Raw genomic sequence first — 20,263 nt, 5'->3', positions numbered from 1 at the left:
TCGCGGCGGATCCCCTCCGCAGCCGGCTCCCGCGGCCGGCCCGACGGCAAGGCGCAAGTCTAGCTTACGTGTTAGGATCATGGTGTCAGGCTTCTCTCTGCACATCAAGCGCGGCGGGCGGCGGCGGAAGCGGAGTGGGGAAGTCGAGGCAGGCGGAGGCGGCTCGGCTTCCGCGTCGGGACCCACGGCGGCACCCGGGACGCGCGCCCTCGCGGTCCTCAACGCATCCTTGCTCGCCGTTCCCTGTCCCTCGTCACGGCCCCAGAAAGAACGCGGTGTTTTCTAAAGATCGAAACGAGGGAGCGCTCAGGGAGTTAGGCGAGAAGTCCGTGAGCCGGAGCTCCTGCTGCGGGGAGGTGCGGCCATGTCCTGGCTGGGAGCGAAGCGCCCTCGCTGGGGCAGCCTGAGCGAACTGCCTCCCGCGCGCCCCGCCGGCCGCGCCCTCCCGCTGGGCCCACCCTCCAGGGGCGAGGCCAGACCGGGCGGCACCGCGTCCTCTCCGCGGTCTGGGTTGCAGGCCTTAGCGACGGGCTGTTCTCCGGCCCCGCCCCATTCCCAGGCTCCGCCCCTCCCCGCGCCTCTTCCCCGTGGCTGCAGCCTCAGGCCGCCCCCTAGCCCCGCCCCACCCAGGCCCCGCCCCTCCTCTGTCCCGACCCCCTCGGTCCCGCCCCCCCCATGCCCCGACCCGCGCCCCCTCCGCCCAAGGCTGAAATGTTTTCCCCCACGGGCCTCCACGTTCCCAGCGGGAAGCGCCTAAAAGTCGCCAACTATTGGCCCCGGGTGCAAAGGCAAAGGTCACAAGGTATTTACTTGGTGGAGGTGTCCGGGCTGGACCCTAGTGTGCCTTGAGCTTCCGTTCTTTTTCTTGGTAGCTCTGCGCACTTTTTGCCTGTCTTTTATCCTGGCGGGAACCGCGTAAATTTGCGGGAACGGAGGGGAAGCGGAGAGGAAGGGATGGTCAGTGTTTCCAGATCTGTAAAAACGCGAAAAGAGTACCTGTCCCTTGGACATTGGTTATTTATTGCTGAAACCCGCATGAGTATGGAGCGAATGTAGGTGATATATATTGCCTTAGAAGAATTGAGCTTTCACTCAGCACGTGCTGGGGGTCACAGCCCATGTTTCTCAAACTGGCCCTTGGGCCACAGGCCGAATGCAGCTCCTGGAATTGTCCTTGGCTGGCGCCTGACTGCAGAATTCTAATCTTTGGTGATGAGAATCTGCAACTTTTACAAGCTCTCAGATGATTCTGATTGCCTGTAGTTTGAGGACCCCTGATATATTAGAAAGCCTAATGTTAAGAGATCACAGCTAAATACAGTTGCAGTAAGAGTCTTTAAAAAATCGAGAACTGGATTCCATGAAAATTTACTTCAGGGTTAATTGATGCTTTTTGCCTGCTATCTCTGGGCAAGGAAGACTACTGAACTAAACTCATTCATTCAGCAAATACAGAAAGAGCATTTACTATGTGCCAAACACAGCTGTAGACTGGGAGATACAGAAGTGAGCAAAAGACACAAATACTCCTTCTCTCCTGGAGGTTACTTTCTCGTGGGAAAAATGCATAACAAACAAAATAAATGAGATATAGAGAGTATGTTTGACGGAGATACATAAAGCAGGGAGGTAATATTGGAGCTGGAGAAGGGCACAATTTGTTTTTAAATGGGGCAAATACAAATAGGAGAATTTAGTCTCTTAATTATAGTTTAAAACGTATTGGTTTCATAGCCATATCTTAGTTTACATACACAAGACTCTTCTCCGCTTTCCCTCAAAAATTTTGATAAAACAAAATAAAAATGCTGGGTGAATGCAGTGGCTCACACCTTTAATCCTAGCGCTTTGGGAACCGAGGTGGGAGGATTGCTTGATCCCAGGAGCTTGAGACCAGCCTTGGCAATATAGCAAGACTCCATGTGTACAAAAATAAATAAATAAGCTAACTCCACTACTGGCTCCCTAATTTACCCAAAGCAGAATTTAGCTTTAAAGGGTATGGGACTCCTCCGTTCAACAGATGTTTCCAGGCTTTTTACCTACTTGTATCTGCTGAGGGTGCAAGGGCTACAGCCTGGTGGGAGGAAGCAGCAGGGGTGTATGCAAAAACGGTGCTGTGAGGGCCCGGGAAATGGAGATCTGACCTGGCCCAAGATGATGCAGTTGCCCTCAGGAGTGTGGGAGCCCGAGGAGCTGCCCAAGAGCCCACCGTCACCAGCAAGGGGGAGTGTGATTCAACGGGAGGCCAGGAAAGTAAAAGCAAGAACTTTCAATCCCCTGCGTGACTATGTTAAGGAAGTCCTTAGCAGTGATAAACAGCGAGAAGCCTTTTTTTTTTCTTTTCTTTTTTGAGACAGAGTCTCGCTCTGTCGCCCAGGCTGGAGTGCAGTGACACGATCTGGACTCACTGCAAGCTCCGCCTCCCGGGTTCACGCCATTCTCCTGCCTCAGCCTCCGGAGTAGCTGGGACTACAGGCGCCCGCCACTGCGCCCAGCTAATTTGTTTGTATTTTTAGTAGAGACGGGGTTTCACTGTGTTAGCCAAGATGGTCTCGATCTCCTGACCTTGTGATCCGCCTGCCTCGGCCTCCCAAAGTGCTGGGATTACAGACGTGAGCCACCGTGCCCGGCCGAGAAGCCATTTTAGTGGAAAAACGCATCCCGTGATTGGATTTGCATTTTGAAAAGATCGCTCAGGCTGCAGTGTGATATTCAAACTTAAAAAATAAGAGTGCACCTTCAAAACATACTAATTTATCTTATTTATTAAAAATTCAAGCCTTAAAAATATATTCTAAATATCTCCCCTCCAAATACACCATTTCTCAGCATAAGTTCTTAATATTTTTTGTTTGCTGGTTAAAGTTGTATCCTAATTTAATTAGGTTGCCAGGAGTCCTTTTATTCCACTTAGCATTCATCTTTTCAGAATAAAACAGGTGAAACTTCTCTTCTTATTCAAGCCCCATTCCTCTCTCTTTGATTATTGATGCCGCTGTCCCTGGATCTTTTCTAATTTCATTACATCTCTCTGGAGATTGTGTTATGTAGTTTCCTCATTGTATAATAATACTAATAATAACTCCAAAATCCTTTCTCTTGGTGATGCATTGGTTTACATTTGACCTTCCCTGAATCTCATCTTCTTCCGATCTTTGGTCTATTGACACAGCCTGTGACAAGGGCCAAGCCCCAATTTGTATAGCTTTAATTCCACTCTTCTTAGAAATGGACGTGGTACATTTTGAAAGCTGCTACACTTAAGAGAATAGTGGTTGAAAGCAGGACTTTTAGAGCAGGCCACTTACTAGCTTTATGATTAGTATGTTATTTCTTTATGTTATAACTGAAACTTTTATTTTAGATTCAGGGGGTACATGTGCAGATACACTGCATGATGCTGAGGTTTGGGGTACGATTGGTTCAGTTACCCAGGTATTAAGCATAGTACCTAATAGTTTTTCAATTCTTTCTCCCCTTCCTCCCTCTCTCCCCCTCTAGTAGTTGCCAGTGTCTATTGTTGCCATCTTTATGTCCATGAGTACTCAGTGTTTAGCTCCCACTTACAAGTGAGAACATGGGGTATTTGGTTTCCTGTTCCTGTGTTAATATGGTTAACATAATGGCCTCCAGCTGCATTGATGTTGCTACAAAGGACATGATTTCATTCTTGTTTGTGAGATAGTCTGGCTCTGTTGCCCAGGCTGGAGCACAGTGGTGAAATCTCAGATCACTGCAGCCGAAAGTCTGTGCATCCCACTCAGGACAAGAGGATCCCAGGCCCAAGCAATCCTCCCACCTTAGCCTCCCAAGTAGCTGGCACTACAGGTGCACGCCACCACATCTGGCTAATTTTTGTATTTTTCGTAGAGGCAGGGTTTTGCCATGTTGCCCAGGCTGGTCTTGAACTCCTGGGCTCAAGCAGTCTGCCACTCTTGGCCTCCCAAAGTGTTGAGATTACAGGCGTCAGCCACCGCACCTGGTCTATTTCATTTTTTTTTTTTTTATGGCTGTGTAGTTGAATATGTTATTTAGCCTCTCAAAACTTCAGTTTCATCTTAAAAAAGGAAGATTGTTATAGTGCATACATCATGAGGGTTTTATGAGGCTTGAATAAAATAATGTACATAAGTGCTTAACACATAAAACCATTTATTAACGTTAGCCACTATTATTAGAACTAAAACATGAAATTCCTATTTAAATCATCATCCAAGAGAAGATTAAAACAAAATAAGACCTTGGCATCACCCTTTGTGAATCTGAGGAACCTTTACAAGCGGGGGAAGGAAAGAGTGAAAAAATCATGAAGAGTGTCAATAAACAGTGGTGCTTTACCTCTGAAGGTCCCCAGGCCCCTCAGGTCCTTCCTCTTCATTTAACCTTCAATTCATTACCCAAGGTTTCATCTGTCTCTGTCATATGTTAGAAGTTAACGTTAGATAACGTTAGAAGGGATTTTTTAGCTGATCTGCCTTAAGTGAGATTTTGGTTTGAAATGCTAAAGTAAGAGGCAGGAATTACCTGTTCCGTATAGCCTGTTTCAGTGCCAACAGCTTAGGGTCCTCTGAAACCGTTGCAATACATCAAAATGAAAACCCATCACAAGTTATATGAGGTGTTGTTACTTACTTGTTCTCAATGGCAGATTTTTAAAAAATGATTTGGCACCAAGACCTGTGCTGTTCACTTCCTGTCATGCTCTTTTGCTCTTTCCTCAGCCTGGACATCATTTTTTTTTTTTTCTGAGATGGAGTTTCACTCTTGTCACCCAGGCTAGAGTGCAGTGGTGCGTTCTCAGCTGCCTACAACCTCCGCCTCTGGTTTAAAGCAATTCTGCCTCAACCTCCCACGTAGCTGGGACTACAGGCACCTGCCACCACGCCTGGCTAACTTTTATATTTTTAGAAGCGATGGGGTTTCACCACATTGGCCAGACTAGTCTTGATCTCCTGACCTTAGGTGATTTGCCCACCTCAGCCTCCCAAAGTGCTGGGATTACAGGTGTGAGCCACCACACGTGGCCAGACATCAGTTTCTTGGAGGCTGTTCACAGGGGTATCCGTGGCCGCTGTATTTGGATGTTTTCCCATTCAACTGTGGTATTAGCATGGAAACAAAGATTACGTAGTTAACTCCTAAATTGCATGACAGAAGGCTGAGTGACTACTGGCTTTGGTTCCTACTCTATTTTAATAATTGATATTAGTTATTATTGATACTGTCCAAGGATACCCACTTGCATTTTTGCCACTATAACATGTTAAAAAACACTCAAGCACTGACAGACACTTAGGCAGGCAATGATAGTAAAGTTGACCCTAGTGGGATGGTGAGAATTGGGGGATTCAGGACCCCTCTGAGAAGACAGCCACCATTAGGGCTTACTGGCTTGTTGACCTGTCTTAACAGGAGCTGAAAGATTTTTTCTATTTGAGAGGCCAAGGTGGGAAAATCACAAGCCCACGAGTTTGAGACCAGCCTGGGCAGCACAGGGAGACCCCATCTCTACAAAACATTAAAAATAAAAAATAAATTAGCTGGGCATGCTGCTCGCCTGTGTTCCCAGCTACTTGGAAGGCTGAGGCAGGAGGATTCCTTGAGCCAGGTAGTCGAGGCTGGAGTAAGCTGACAATGTGCCACTGCACTCCAGCCTGGGCCACAGAGTGAGACCCTGTCTCAAAAAAAAAAGGAAAAAAAAGAGGAAAAGAAAAAAATGAGAGTCTGAGAGTCTGTTGTGCCTGTGAATATGTGATCTAAGTCTAATTTTTGGATAATCTTTTAAACTCCAACTATGAACCAGCCCAGCATAGTACTTTCATCATTCAACAAATATTTACTAAACCCTAGAAAAGGCAGGGTATTGGGCAAAACTAAAATGAACATGAAGAGGGCAGTTGGAGGACACAGCTCTGTTAATAGGGCTCTGTAAGGAGCTCCATGGAGGGCTTGAACATACTGAATTTTTAGTCCTGATTTGATAAATCAACCAGCATGCTTTCCTGAGATACTTACTATATTGACAGTAGGAATTCCTTTTAAAGGCTATTTCATTTAAAGTCATCAGCTCAAGGCCTCCCTGCCAGAATATGAACCCAAAAGTGCTGGCTCCCAGCCCCAAGATCCATTTGGTCTTTACCAAGGACTGCTCTGATTCTTTCGTGTGTCCCCTGACTACACAAAAATCAAACAAGTGGAAAGTAAAACATTGTCATCACTTTTTATTTCATAAAAGCAACTAGGCTACTTTCCCATTGAATTAAGTAATTTAAATGGCATGGTAAAATATACGTAATATAAAATCTACCATTTTAACCATCTTTAAATGTACAATCTAGTAGCATTAAGTATAGTGCATTCACCTTATTGTGTGACGATCACCGTTATCCATCTCCAGAACTTTTTCACCATCCCCAACTGAAGCTCAACAATAAACTCCCCATTTTCCCCTTCCCCCAGCCCCTGGTAACCATTATTTTCCTTGCTGTCCCTAGGAATTTAACTATTTTAGGTATGTCCTTTAGGCAGAATCGTACAACAGTTGCCCCTTTGTGTCTGGCTTATAATGGTTAAATATTTTCTTTCTTTCTTTTTTTTTTAACAAGTTTATATCTATATCTATCTATATATTTTTCAAGGCATGGTCTTTCTCTGTTGCCCGGGCTGGAGTGCAGTGGTGTGACCATAACTCACTGCAGCTTCAAACTCCTGGGCTCAAGTGATCCACCTCAGCCTCTGGAGTAACTCGGACTACAAATGGGCGTCATCATGCCTGGCTAACGTTTGTATTATTTGTAGAGATGGCGTCTCGTCATGTTGCCCAGGCTGTTCTTGAACTCCTGTGCTCAAGTGATTCGCCTGCCTCTGCCTTCCAAAGTGCTGGGATTACAGGTTGAGCCACCGTGCCTGGCCAACTTTTTTTTTTTTTCAATGAAGCATTTTTGTCTTTGCTTATTGATCCATAGGTATTATGTAGATTAGAGATATTAGCCATTTGTCATTTCTCATAAAAATATTTTTACTAGTATGTCATCTGCCTTTTAAGCTTATTAATTTGTGATAAAAATTAGCAAGCTTCAAACAAAATGTAAAGGTCTTACTTATTTGTTCTTTTCAATTATTAACTAGGAGTTTACTTAAGTAGTTTTTGCTATAGTGCTTCACCCCAGAAATGCTAAGACACAAATTTAATTTACAAAACAGGTCATTTACCAGATAGCGTTTTTGGCTTTATTTTTAGTTATAGATTGTATTATGTACTCAAAAAATATTCTAGCTGTCTTATTTTTCTCTCTTCCCTAGTATCACATATAGATGTCTTGCTTAGAATGAGGCCTTTATAAAAGCCTGCTGCGGCTGGGTGCGGTGGCTCACGCCTGTAATCCCAGCAATTTGGGAGGCGGAGGCGTGTGGATCACCTGGGGTCGGGAGGTCGAGACCAGCCTGACCAACATGGAGGAATCCCCATCTCTACTAAAAATAGAAAATTAGCTGAGCATGGTGGCACATGCCTGTAATCCCAGCTACTCGGGAGGCTGAGGCAGGAGAATCGCTTGAACCTGGGGGGCAGAGGTTGTGGTGAGCCAAGATTGCACCACTGCACTCCAGCCTGGATGACAGTGCAAGAGTCTGCCTCAAAAAAAAAAAAAAAAAAAAAAAAAAAAAGGTCTGCTGCTAAAAAGCTAGCAGAGATCTAGGGGCACTGAGTTTTTAAGAAATGTTTTGAGTTGAATTTTCTGTAAGTGCAAATATGTATGTGTGCAGATATATATCCATTAATACTAATAAATCCTGGAACATCTGTGAGTTTTTCAAGAGCTATGTACAGTGCTAAGATGGCTATTTTCAGCCTTTCACCTTGTCAGTAAAAAAGAATGGAACTCACTCATGAGTTTGTTTCCACTAAGGAGACGTTTTGTGCTCATTTGAACCGTATGTTGCTCTTTCTTTCTGGTGGATTGGTCCTAAAATAAAGATGCTATGGGGTGGGTTTGGGCAATTGCCTGGAAAATAAAACACAGTTCCCTTTCTTCGCTGCTAACTACAGCATGATGGCCATTATAGAGCAATTTCTGGAAACCCCTACACAGCTCCAGATCATTAACTTACTTTAATAGTCACCAGGAGAATGGAGCTGCTGACTATCTTCCAAGATTGGCTTTTCATGTGTAACTAACTCAATTATCTCTTATTGATTCAGTTGAATTAAGCTGCACTTTGGGGAACTGCAAGGCAACGAATTACACATTTTAAAAAATAGACCTAGCAACAAGACTTATGATATGGTTAGATTTTGTGTCCCCACCCAAATCTCATCTTGAATTGTAATCCCCAGGTATTTAGGGAGGCATCTACTGGGAAATGATTGGATTACGGGAATGGTTTCTCCATGCTGTTCTCGTGATAGTGAGTGAATTCTCACGAGATCTGATGGTTTTATAAACGGTAGCTTTACCCACACTCACACGTACACACTCTCTCCTGCCACCTTGTGAAGAAGCTGCTTGCTTCTGCTTCAGCTTCCGCTATGATTGTAAGTTTCCTGAGCCTTCCCCAGCTGCGGAGAACTGTGAGTCAATTAAACCTCTTTCCTTTATAAATTACCCAGTCTTGGTTATTTCTTTATAGCAGTGTGAAGAATGGACTAATACAACTTAACAAGTTGTGAAAGACTAATATTTGAGGATTTATCAGTTGAGAAAGCATTAGATCTGATCTCTATTATACAGATTTTCTGTTGCTGAACAAACAGCTATTTCTCTACTGGTTGTTATCGTCTTTTAGAGGGTTAACAAAATAAATATATTAAGGCAAAAACAACACAAAGGATTAGAAAAGCCTGTTAAATTTCATAACCGAGTTCTCTAGATATCTGAATCTCTAATAATAAAAATAAAAATCTAGCTATATAGTGCTTACTTGGGCTACATCATAACATTATGATATAAGAAGGTTAAAAGTAAAAGGAAAATTAGGATAACTACATATTTATGAGAAATAAAAGTTTTTAATTCAAAAAAAGACTTTAAGTGGTAAAGAGGATTATTACACAACACTAAAAAGTTTATTTAATTAAAATAGGGAAAGAAAGCTATTCTGAACCCATGTTACCCTAACAAAACCTCAAAATATACAGAGTAAAACTGGCAGGCCAGGCAAGGTGGCTCACGCCTGTAATCCCAGCACTTTGGGAGGCCAAGGCGGGTGGATCACCTGAGGTTGGGAGTTCCAGTCCAGCCTGACCAACATGGAGAAACTCCATCTCTACTAAAAATACAAAATTAGCTGGGTGTGGTGGCACATTCCTGTAACCCAGCTACTTTGGAGACTGAGGCAGGAGAATCGCTTGAGCACCGGAGGATGCAGTGAGCCAAGATTGTGCCATTGCGCTCCAGCCTGGGCAATAAGAGTGAAACTCCATCTCAAAAAAAAAGAGGCAGAATTAGAGGGAGAAACTAACCAATAGCGTATTGGTGGGTGCAGACAAAGCCCAATAAAAACATTTTAATGATCACGTATGGATATCTGTATCCATCAGTTGGAACATACACATTTTCAGAGCTACTGATATTAAGAACAAACAAAAAACAAAAGCACTGACTATATACTAAACCATCAATTAAATCTCAGCAAATTTCAAATAGGTGGTATCATATGGACCGCTGTTGTGGTTTGAAAATGTGCAGAAAATCTTTGGCAACCGTTTCATCAAAAGGTGGAGTCAAGGTCCCCGTCCCCTGAACCCAGGTGATGCTTTTTGACCTTTAATAAACAAGATACGGCATACGTGATTTTGTGTTACTTCCTAGGTAGGTTAGAAAAGGTCAAGTAACTTCAGTGAGTTTTTCTTTTTGAGACAGCGTCTCCCTCTGTTGCCTAAGCTGAAGTGCAAAGGTGTGATCACGGTTCACTGCAGCCTTGTACTCCTGGGCTCAAGTGATCCTTCCACCTCAGCCTCCCAAGTAGCTAGAATTACAGGTGTGCACCATCATCCTGATTTTTTTTTTTTTTTTTTTCCTAAATTGCTGTCCTCTCACCTTAGGCTCTCAAAGTGCTGGGATTCCAGGCCTGAGCCACCACACCCAGCATCAGTGACTTTTTCTTGGGGTAATCATTCTGGCGTCTTCGGCTACCATGTAAGAAGTTTGGTTGCCCTGATGCCCTGATGTTGAAAGACCAAATGAAAAGCTGAGAGAGAGGCATAGACATGCCAAGGTGTTCCAGCCATTTCAGCCCACAGCTGTTTGAAATTTCCCCGGCCAGGCACGTGTGAATGGAGAAGGCTTTAAGAGACCCTGACCCCAGCTAAAATATGACTGCAGAGGCCAGAGAGACCCTGTGATGGTTAATATTCGGTGGCAACTTGACTGGGTAAAAAGGGCTGAACAGATAGCTGGCAAAGTATCATTTCTGGGTATATTTATGAGGGTGGTTCTGAAAGAGACTTATGGTTGAATCAGTGGACTAAGAAAGATCTCTCACCCGATTTGGACAGGCACTGTCCACTCAGCTGAGCACCCAGATAGAACAAAAGGCAGAGGAAAGCAAATTTTTCTCTCTTCTGGGGCTGGGACACCATCTTGTCATGCCCTGGGACATCACAACTACAGGTTCTCTGGCCTTCAGACTTACACCACTGCCCCTGCAGGATCTTAGGCTTTCAACCTCAGACGGAGTTACCACTGTCAGATTCCCTGGTTGTGAGGCTTTGGACTTGAACTGAGCCATGCTATCAGCTTCCTTGGTTCTCCACTTTGCAGATGGTGTATTATGGAACTTCTCAGCCTCCATAATCATGTGAGACAATTTCCATAATAAATTCTCTCTCGGGCCCGGCACAGTGGCTCACGCCTGTAATCTCAGCACTTGGGGAGGCCGAGGCAGGCAGATAACGAGATCAGGAGATCGAGACCATCCTGGCTAACACGGTGAAACCCCACCTCTACTAAAAATACAGAAAATTAGCTGGGCGTGGTGGCGAGTGCCTGTGGTCCCAGCTACTTGGGAGGCTGAGGCAGGAGAATGGTGTGAACCCAGGAGGCAGAGCTTGCAGTGAGCCGAGATCACACCACGGCACTCCAGTCTGGGCGACAGAGCGAGACTCCGTCTCAAAGAAAAAAAAAATACACTGTAATATGTAATAGTTGTAGTAATATCATTCTGCTATTTTGCTTATGTTTTAAAAGGACTCTTTGTTTTTTTTAATCAATATTAGTTACCCTCTATTGCAGTGTTTTTATTGAAAAGTTCCATAACTAGTGAGCACGTGATACTGAAAGTAATTAACTTTTTAATACCTAAATTTGTAAGTTATTAGAAATAATCACCAAATTGGCCTTATTTTCTTCTTTGTATTATCAAAGCCAAATAATAGTATTATTTATAATGATAACAGTAGTCATAGTAATTTGATCTGTAAAGGAATATCTACTTTCCAGTATTAATATCAACTTTATTCTTGTTATATGGCAACTTAGGGGGCTTCCATATTTATTTCAGTTCTGTGTTTATAAAAAGTTGCCATCCTTGCTATTGCTTGTGCTATTAGAATTCTTAAAGTTGACAGGATAAAGTCCAAGATAGAGTTATGGGAAGGTTTGTAATATTCTTCAGCACAGAAAGTCACAGGGAAAAGCAAACCAGGAAATTTAATCTAGAAACCAAGGGACATTTCTGGTTAGTGTTGACTTGACTGGGCCCGAATAGAGCTCTGTTTCTAAATAATGCTTTGACATCTGCATGGCATTTAGGAAGAATGAAGGAATGCTGATTAATGTAATATAAATTTTAAATCTCTCTGGGATGATCAATCTAAATTTAGGCAAGTAGAAGACAAAAGCTTCTCTAAACCATGTTGAAAATGAAATCAATCAGCTCACAATGTATACATATTTTTCTTCATTTGCCCTGGTTTGTCTAACCGTATCTAGGAACCATTAGTAACAAAAAAATATTCTTTTTCCTTGCTAGGCCATTATAGAACTGAATCTATCAGTTGTATCATTTGGATTCTTCCTTGGAACCTAGTTTCTAAGCAAGATTGCCAGTCTCCTGGGGGAGCAAGGGATCTCACCCAAAACTCTGACCTAAATAAATCTCCACTAGAAAACTGAAGAATGATGAATGAAGCACCAGTGAACTTCCTAAATTAGTATGTGTGGATTTCTTTTTCCCCTTTTCAAGTGAATTGAGTATTTCTCTGTACTAACAGCATTGGGGCCACATTCTTCTATCCCAGTAGCTTGTGCTCCTTCTCTCACTCATTTCAAATCCGAAAATTGGAAAAGGAAGTTCTTTCATACTGATGTTCAGATCTGTGGCTGACACTGACTGTGAATCTGCATATTTCACAGTTCTGGAGCGGGCAGGCACTCTTATCTGGAATTTAAGTGTATAATGAAGCAGTTCTACTCCAACCAGGACCAAGGTTTGAACAGTACTCTCCAGCATGCTCTGAGCTTGAGAGTGTGGGATCTCAAGGTACAGCAGACTTTTTTTTTCTTTTTTTTTGGCTAGCCACATAAAAGCATTTATTGGCTGGGCATGGTGGCTCACGCTTGTAATCCCAGCACTTTGGAAGGCCTAGGCGGGCGGATCATGAGATCAAGAGATTGAGACCATCCTGGCCAACATGGTGAAACCCCATCTCTACTAAAAAGACAAAAATTAGTTGGGCATGGTGGCGGGTGCCTGTAGTTCCAGCTACTCGGGAGGCTGAGGCAGGAGAATGGCTTGAACCCGGGAGGTGGAGGTTGCAGTGAGAGAGATTGCACTACTACACTCCAGCCTGGGCAACAGAGCAAGACTCCGTCTCAAAAAAAAAAAAAAAAAAAAGGCATTTATTACTAACCTGAGATTTGACAACAAACCATTGTTGTATTCTCCCTCTCTATAGAAATGATGTACTGTTTTGTGTTGTGCTGTGTGTTGCATGTGTGTGATAAGATGTTTGATTTTTTTTTTTTTTTTAATTTTAGGTCTGGGGTACATGTGCAGGTGACATAGGTAAACTTGTTACATAGGTAAACTCACATTCACAGGGTTTGTTGTACAGATTATTTCAGCACCCAGGAATTAAGTCCAGTAGCCAATAGTGATCTTTTCTGCTCCTCTCCCTCCTCCCACCTCCACCCTCAAGTAGACCTCAGTGTCCCTTGTTCCCTTCTTTGTGTCCATAAGTTCTCATCATTTAGTTCCCACTTACAAGTGAGAACATGCAGTATTTGGTTTTCTGTTCTTGTTAGTTTGCTGAGGATAGTAGCCTCCAGCTCCATCCACGTTCCCACAAAAGATAGGATTTTGTTCGTTTTTGTGGCTGCATAGTATTCCGTGGAGCACGCACAATTTTGCTTTCATGGCCACTAACAGCTATGCAGGGCCTGTAGGGAGAACCTGAGCAACTAAATCCTGTGTATGTTTGTGTGTCTTTTACACAAATGGGACACAGGCATGCTGGCATTTCCTGCTTGGTAACATCTGCAGGCTTAAGAGGGTTGTTTTTGTTGTTGTTGTTGTTTCTGTCTAAAAGCCTAACCTAGAGTTCTTAGGCTCTATGCTCTCCCTTCTCATTCTTCTATGAATTTCCTTGACAGCAAACACCTAGCTGGCCAGTAATGGGGTGATAATTTTTTCTTTTTTATTTTTTTGAGACGGAGTCTTGCTCTGTCTCCCAGGCTGGAGTGCAGTGGCGTGATCTTGGCTCACTGCAAGCTCCACCTCCTGGGTTCACGCCATTCTCTAGCCTCAGCCTCCCGAGTATCTGGGACTACAGGTGCCCATCACCACGCCCGGCTAATTTATTGTATTTTTAGTAGAGACGGGGTTTCACCGTGTTAGCCAAGATGGTCTTGGTCTCCTGACCTCGTGATCCGCCTGCCTCGGCCTCCCAAAGTGCTGGGATTATAGGTGTGAGCCACCGTGCCCGGTCGATAATAATTTTATGATACTGTTTGGAAATCTCTCAGCAGAATCAAAATACAGAAGGTACAATCTCAGTTCTATTATCTTGACAGAGCTTAACTCAAGTAAACTTTCAAAACTCCTCCATTTGCCCTTCCTAGTTCAAATCCCACCCTGGAATCAAGCTCTTTTTCTTAGCTCCTTGTTTATATATGAGCTCTGTTCTTTCCCTTCAATTTCTCTGAAATTTTAAAATGGAAACTCCGGTACCTCATCGTATTCTGGGCATTAATATTCTTCTCATTTCCTACCCCCAGAACTTGTTCTGAAGCAATCTGTGTCTTTCCCTTGGACAAACTATTTAACTCAACATCTTTTGTTGCTCCCTAGCCCTTTATTGAGCCAATCCCCTGCTAATTGTCAGGTCATAAAAATATAGTATTTGCCCTCTCTGTGTCTATTTCTCATCTCAGTCTGTAAAATCTGATCAGGGTCCTTCTTCCTGGCTCTATCCAGACCCATCTGCACCTTCACTCTTCCTGCCCAAGCATGACCAACATTAATATTTTTCACGTTCTCTTTCATAGTTGATGACTTTCCCCCTATCTTCAGAAAGGCGAAGAGAACCTGTGTACTTGGCCAGCCTTACTAGCAGTTGGAAGAACATCTGTACATAAGAAAGAATGAGCTATAAACAAACTTCAGTCCCCACTGACTAAGGCTGGAATAAAACAGGTGATTGTGAGACCAAAGCTCCATGAACAGCCCCTGGGGGCATCAGGCCTCTTGTTTGTGCTGGGTTGGGGAAGACTTGCTTAAGTGAATTACTCTCAGAATCCAAAACTGAGGCTTCATTCTGCTGGTAACCACATACTTTGTTTAAAGAAATCTTCCCAAGGAAATAATAGGCGTTTCTCAATATCTGTCAGCTCTGGGCCAGTATTAAATCAGCCATTTGTCTCTGAAGGGTATTGTATTGCCCATAAAACCAACACCACTTGAATGTCTTTTGTGGTCTGGGATGCATATATGTGTGTATGTGCGGGTGAATATATGTTTCTTCAGCCCTCTTAGGCAGCTTAAAAGAAATGGAGAAGAAAGACAGCACTATGGGTTGGGTCTGGGGAGGCCCTGTGGCTTCTCACATTACATCTATTTTTAATGCCTTTTTTTTTATTAGAAAAAGTTTAATGAGTGTTTTCTTTTAAAATTAAGTATTGCAATGGCTTGCCCAGCAGGCTTAATTATTCCTTTCAAGGTATATTTTTTTTCTTCAAATTACATTAGAAGCAGTGATTGGGAGATGGTAACTAATAATAAGGGTTTCATTGTCTCTCTTTTTTTTCTTTGTCACCAATACTCTAATTACTCACTGTATTGCCCTTAACAAGGAGCTATGGATGAGCCATGGTGTGTAACCCTTATCATGTGACTCCCTGGTACAGACAGGGATTGTGAGACACATGACTGGCAGTAAACACAGGAGTCTGCGATGGCTTTAATATCCTCTTAGACAGAAGCATGATAGATTAGTGGGGACTTCTTCCTTTGCAGGAAACCAGGCCTCTGGCTATGGCTTTGTCTTTAACTCAGTCTTAGATCTTTATAAACACTTTCCCCCTGAACTTTAAAGGACCCATGCTTTTCAGTAACAGTTTAATGTGCATGAAACAAAAACTCAGATAAAGGCTTCAAGCATAAAATCTTATTGAGGGGTCTGATTTCTCAAGATGCTTTCTACAAACAGACTTCACATCCAGAAAAATATTTCAACAGAGACCTTTTTCCCTGGAGAAAATACTGGCCTTAAAAATTCATGAGCCTTCATAAGTAATAGTGAAGCTCAGATGTTTTAAAGAAATACAACTTGCTACATTCTATTAGGGACAGGTTGTAGTCAAGGCCCTCAGTGAAGCGTCTTGGATAAGAGATGTCTACAGATGGAACAGGGTAGTTGGGAGGTAATAAGTAGGAATTACAGGAATTGGAACCATATGATGAAATATCTGGGGAAGATGAATTACAAGAGGAGAATATGAATCCTTATAAAACATGGGTAAAGATCTGTGGGCAGATGTCTGAAGAAAGTGGACTTGAAAACATAAAACATATGATGTTTACATGGGAAGACTCAGCATTTACAGATGTCAGTCTTCCTCACTCTGTCAGTTTAATGAAATACCAGTAAAAACACCAACAGTGAATTTTCAGCATAATGATAATACACATTCAGTACTATGTATGCACTTTTGAAGTGTTTTCAACTATTAGTCCCCAGAACAATCGTATGATTATTAATAATCACCTTTTTATGGATGAGGACTTTAGGCAGAATTTGAACAACTTGCCTAAGGTCATACAGGTGGTAAACAGTAGAACTGAGACTCCAACCCAGGGATTCAGGCTCTAAAGCCTCTGTATGTGCGTAAGTATAATCTGCATTTTCAAATCAATGGAATTAGTCAGTCTAGACATGGACTGAAAAAGAGAAAAGAATTTAGATTTAATTGACTGTAGCTTTGCATATCAACGGAAGAAAAAAATGATTATTCAGTATCTGAGCTTGAGCCACCTTGATTGCCATCCAGAAACTAATGAAGTTGACCCCAGCCTACTGTTTGCACCCAAGTATTTTTCAAATGTATCAAAGATTTAAAAGTAGAAAACAAAATGAAAATGGTGTGAAGAAAACCTGAGTGACTGAAGGACAGGGGTGGGGGAAAGACTTTTTATTCCATACCATATTACACCTTTAACATTTTATACCATTTACATTTATTGTTGGTAAAAGTTATTTTTTTAAAAAAAGAAAGTGGTAAGGCTGCCTACTGTGTGTTATGAATAAATGCTGATGCATTCAGACCCTGTTCCTGCAGGAACAGAGCTCTGGGATTTGTTCCATCTCAGAAAAATATGGTTGTGTTGTATCTATTGCTATGTCATATTATGGATTGCCCATTTTTTATAGTTTCATATTAATTGGACAGTATGAACTTCCCCTCCATGTTTACTAAATACAGTCTCAGGGTTGCTTTGAGTGCAGAACTGTACTTGAAGTTTAGGCATGATTTGTGGGGTACAGGTTGGTTCTTTAGACAAAGTCCAGAGCCTTCAAAAAGTGACAACAGTGCCAGGTTTTCCAAAGTCCGTAAGAAGTGTTCTGAAATGGCCCAGGAGCTACCAGCTAGTCATCGATAATGGTGGTTGACAAGTTTGCATGCTTCTCTTGATAGGCACAAATCATTCTTTTGGGTTCATCTGCAAAGATTTTGGATAAAACTCTATTAATTCTGAGTTTATATAACCCAAAGAAATGACTCAATATGTTTGAATAATGTCAGTGGTATCTCAAAGAAGCCTTAAACCATCTTTATTTAGCGGATTATGAATTACTCTTAATGAAGCAGTGGTTTTAATTTCCACGAAATATTGAGGTAACCTTTTAAAAGTTGTGCTAATGCCATTCAAATATCAGTTTTTAAAAATGAATGTTGTTATTTTCTTTATGCTTAAGAAATGGAAGCATGGGCAACGTGGTGAAACACCACCTCTACTACTACTACTAATAATAATAAAATTAGCTGGGGACAGTGGCTTGGGCCTGTAGTCCCAGCTACTGGGGGTGGGTTGGCGGGTAAGATGGGAAGATCACCGGAGCCTGGGGAGGTCAAGGCTGAAGAAAGCCATGATCTTGCCACTGCACTCTAGCCCCGGTGACAGAGTGAGACCCTGTCGCTAAAAAAAAAAAAAAAAAAGAAAGAAAAGAGACATATGCAACCAACCATAACTTCATCAATTATCTGAAAAGCTGCTGCCATTTTCGCCTTAGAGAATTAGTTGGTTAGAAGAATTTATTACTTAATGAGACGTTATAACTACTTTGACCATGACGCACTTTAAGGTATACTTTCTTCTTAGCATGTTGCCTCCGCATATTTTCGCTCTGCTGGAATACCCTATTCTCTGCCTTAAAATTTTTAAGATTCATACTGTGTCTGGAATTGGTGGGTTCTTGGTCTCGCTGACTTCAAGAATGAAGCCGCGGACCCTTGCGGTGAGTGTTACAGTTCTTAAAGATGGTGTTTCCGGAGTTTTTTCCTTCTGATATTCGGACGTGTTTGGAGTTTCTTCCTTCTGGTTGGTTCACGGTCTCGCAGGCTTCAGGAGTGAAGCTGTAGACCTTCGCGGTGAGTGTTACAGCTCTTAAGGTGGCGCGTCTGGAGTTGTTCACTCCTCCTGTCCGGAGTTGTTCGTTCCTCCTGGTGGGTTTGTGGTCTCACTGGCCTCAGGAGTGAAGCTGCGGACCTTCACAGTGAGTGTTAGAGCTCATAAAGGCAGTGCGGACCCAAACAGTGAGCAGCAGCAAGGTTTACTGCAAAGAGCGAAAGAAGAAAGCTTGCACCATGTGAAAGGGGACCCAAGCGGGTTGCCACTGCTAGGTCCAGCAGCCTGCTCTTATTCCCTTATCTGGCCCCATGCACATCCTGCTGATTGGCCCATTTTACAGAGAACTGATTGGCGCATTTTATAGAGAGCTGATTGGTCCATTTTACAGAGAGCTGATTGGTCTGTTTTGACAGGGTGCTGATTGGTGTGTTTACAATCCCTGAGCTAGACACAGAGTGCTGATTGGTGCATTTACCATCCTTTAGCTAGACATAAAAGTTCTCCAAGTCCCCACTAGATGAGCTAGACACAGGGTGCTGACTGGTGCGTTTACAAACCTTGAGCTAGGCACAGAATGCTGATTGGTGCGTTTACAATCCCTGAGCTACACAGAGTACTGATTGGTGTGTTTACAAACCTTGAGCTAGACACAGAGTGCTGGTTGGTGTATTTGCAATCCTTTAGCTAGACATAAAGGTTCTCCAAGTCCCCACCAGATTAGCTAGATACAGAGTGCTGACTGGTGCATTTACAAACCCTGAGCTAGACACAGGGTGCTGATTGGTGTGTTTACAATCCTTTAGCTAGACATAAAGGTTCTCTAAGTCCCCACCACACTCAGGAGCCCAGCTGGCTTTCCCTAGTGGATCCCGTGCCAGGGCCATACCAGGCACCTGCACTCCTCAGCCTTTGGGTGGTCACCACGGAGCAGCGGGAGGCACCCATCAGGGAGGCTCGGGCCATGCAGGAGCCCACTGCAGAAGGGGCTCGGGCATGGCAGGCTGCAGGTCCTGAGCCCTGCCTGGCTGGGAGGTGGCTGAGGCCCAGCAAGAATTGGAGTGTGGCACCGGCGGGCTGGCAGTGCTAGGGTACCCGGCACCCCCTCCGCAGCTGTTGGCCCAGGTGCTAAGCCCCTCACTGCCCAGGGCCTGCGGCACCGGCCAGCGCTCTGGCCCACAAGTGCCGGTGCGCAGCCCCGGTTCCTGCTTGCGCCTCTCCCTCCATACCTCCCAGGAAGCAGAGGGAGCTGGCTCCGGTCTCAGCCAGCCCAGAGAGGGGCTCCCACAGTGCAGCAGTGGGCTGAAGTGCTGGTCTAGTGGGGCCAGAGTGGACGCTGAGGCCTGAGGAGGCCCCGACAGCGAGCGAGGGCTGCTAGCACATTGTCACCTCTCAGTACTTTATTGCACACTCGTATTTAATGTAAAAAATAGATTATATAGATGATCAAGGAAGAAAAAATAGAAAAACGACTCAATTTTTCACTTAGAAATAAGCATTATTAGCATTTTGATAGGTAGATAAGGGAATCCTATTATATCAATCACTGATTTTTTATAAATTTAAAAAACTAATGTTTTTAAAATTCAAATAATACGGAATTGAATAAACTCAAAAGTGAAACTCTTTCGTATGTGAGGTAGTATCATTCAAGTAATTTTCTATCCAATTACTAGCATGTCCTATGTATTCTCATTCTGTAATGTTTATACATGTATATAAACACACTGTTTTTCTTCACTAATTTCTTTGCAAACTTTCTACAACTTGCTGCTGCTTTTTTTTTTTTAAAGCGAATGTCTCCATATCAGTGTATAAATGTACTCAATTTCTTTTAAAGTATGCATAGAATTCTGTTATATGGCTATATCCTAATTATTTAACTAGTCTTCTGTTGATGGTCATTTATAATGTATCCAGTTTTTATTGCTTCAGTAAATATCCTGGTGCCTGTAGGTTTTATATGGTGAGCACATGACAAAACCACCTCCACCAAAAAGAAAATGAATAAAAATAAACTATATGGTTGGACATTAACATTCTTAGTCTTAGAATCTTAAGTACTGTAATTATAAATGTTCTAGTTTATACATTTTTAGGCTAAAACAATAATTTAAATCTATTTTTTTAAAAAAGCATGTTCACCAAAGTAGGTATCTTCAGTGCCTCAGGAAGTTAATTAATAAAATTTTGAGAT

At 42.9% G+C, this 20,263-nt stretch overlaps 1 protein-coding gene across 2 annotated transcripts in view; it reads right to left on the bottom strand.

The window, feature by feature from the left end:
* The window catches only part of LOC100598737 (rho GTPase-activating protein 7), a 196,219-nt gene that overhangs the window by 50,622 nt on the left and 125,334 nt on the right, over positions 1-20,263 (bottom strand). The window contains exon 1 of one of the 2 annotated variants that reach the window (XM_003256690.3): positions 69-598. The exons of the other annotated variant lie outside the window; for it this stretch is intronic. Within the exon in view, the coding sequence (XP_003256738.1) occupies positions 69-105 (37 nt within the window). The 5' untranslated portion in view covers positions 106-598. Of the gene's footprint in view, positions 1-68; positions 599-20,263 lie in introns of those variants that run through there. 2 annotated transcript variants of the gene reach the window in all.

The sequence above is a fragment of the Nomascus leucogenys genome, chromosome 4 (genome assembly GCF_006542625.1).
Source record: "Nomascus leucogenys isolate Asia chromosome 4, Asia_NLE_v1, whole genome shotgun sequence".
In the NCBI taxonomy this organism is placed as follows: domain Eukaryota; kingdom Metazoa; phylum Chordata; class Mammalia; order Primates; family Hylobatidae; genus Nomascus; species Nomascus leucogenys.
The sequence above is the reverse complement of the archived record's forward strand: the minus strand, read 5'-3'. Positions and strand labels throughout refer to the sequence as shown.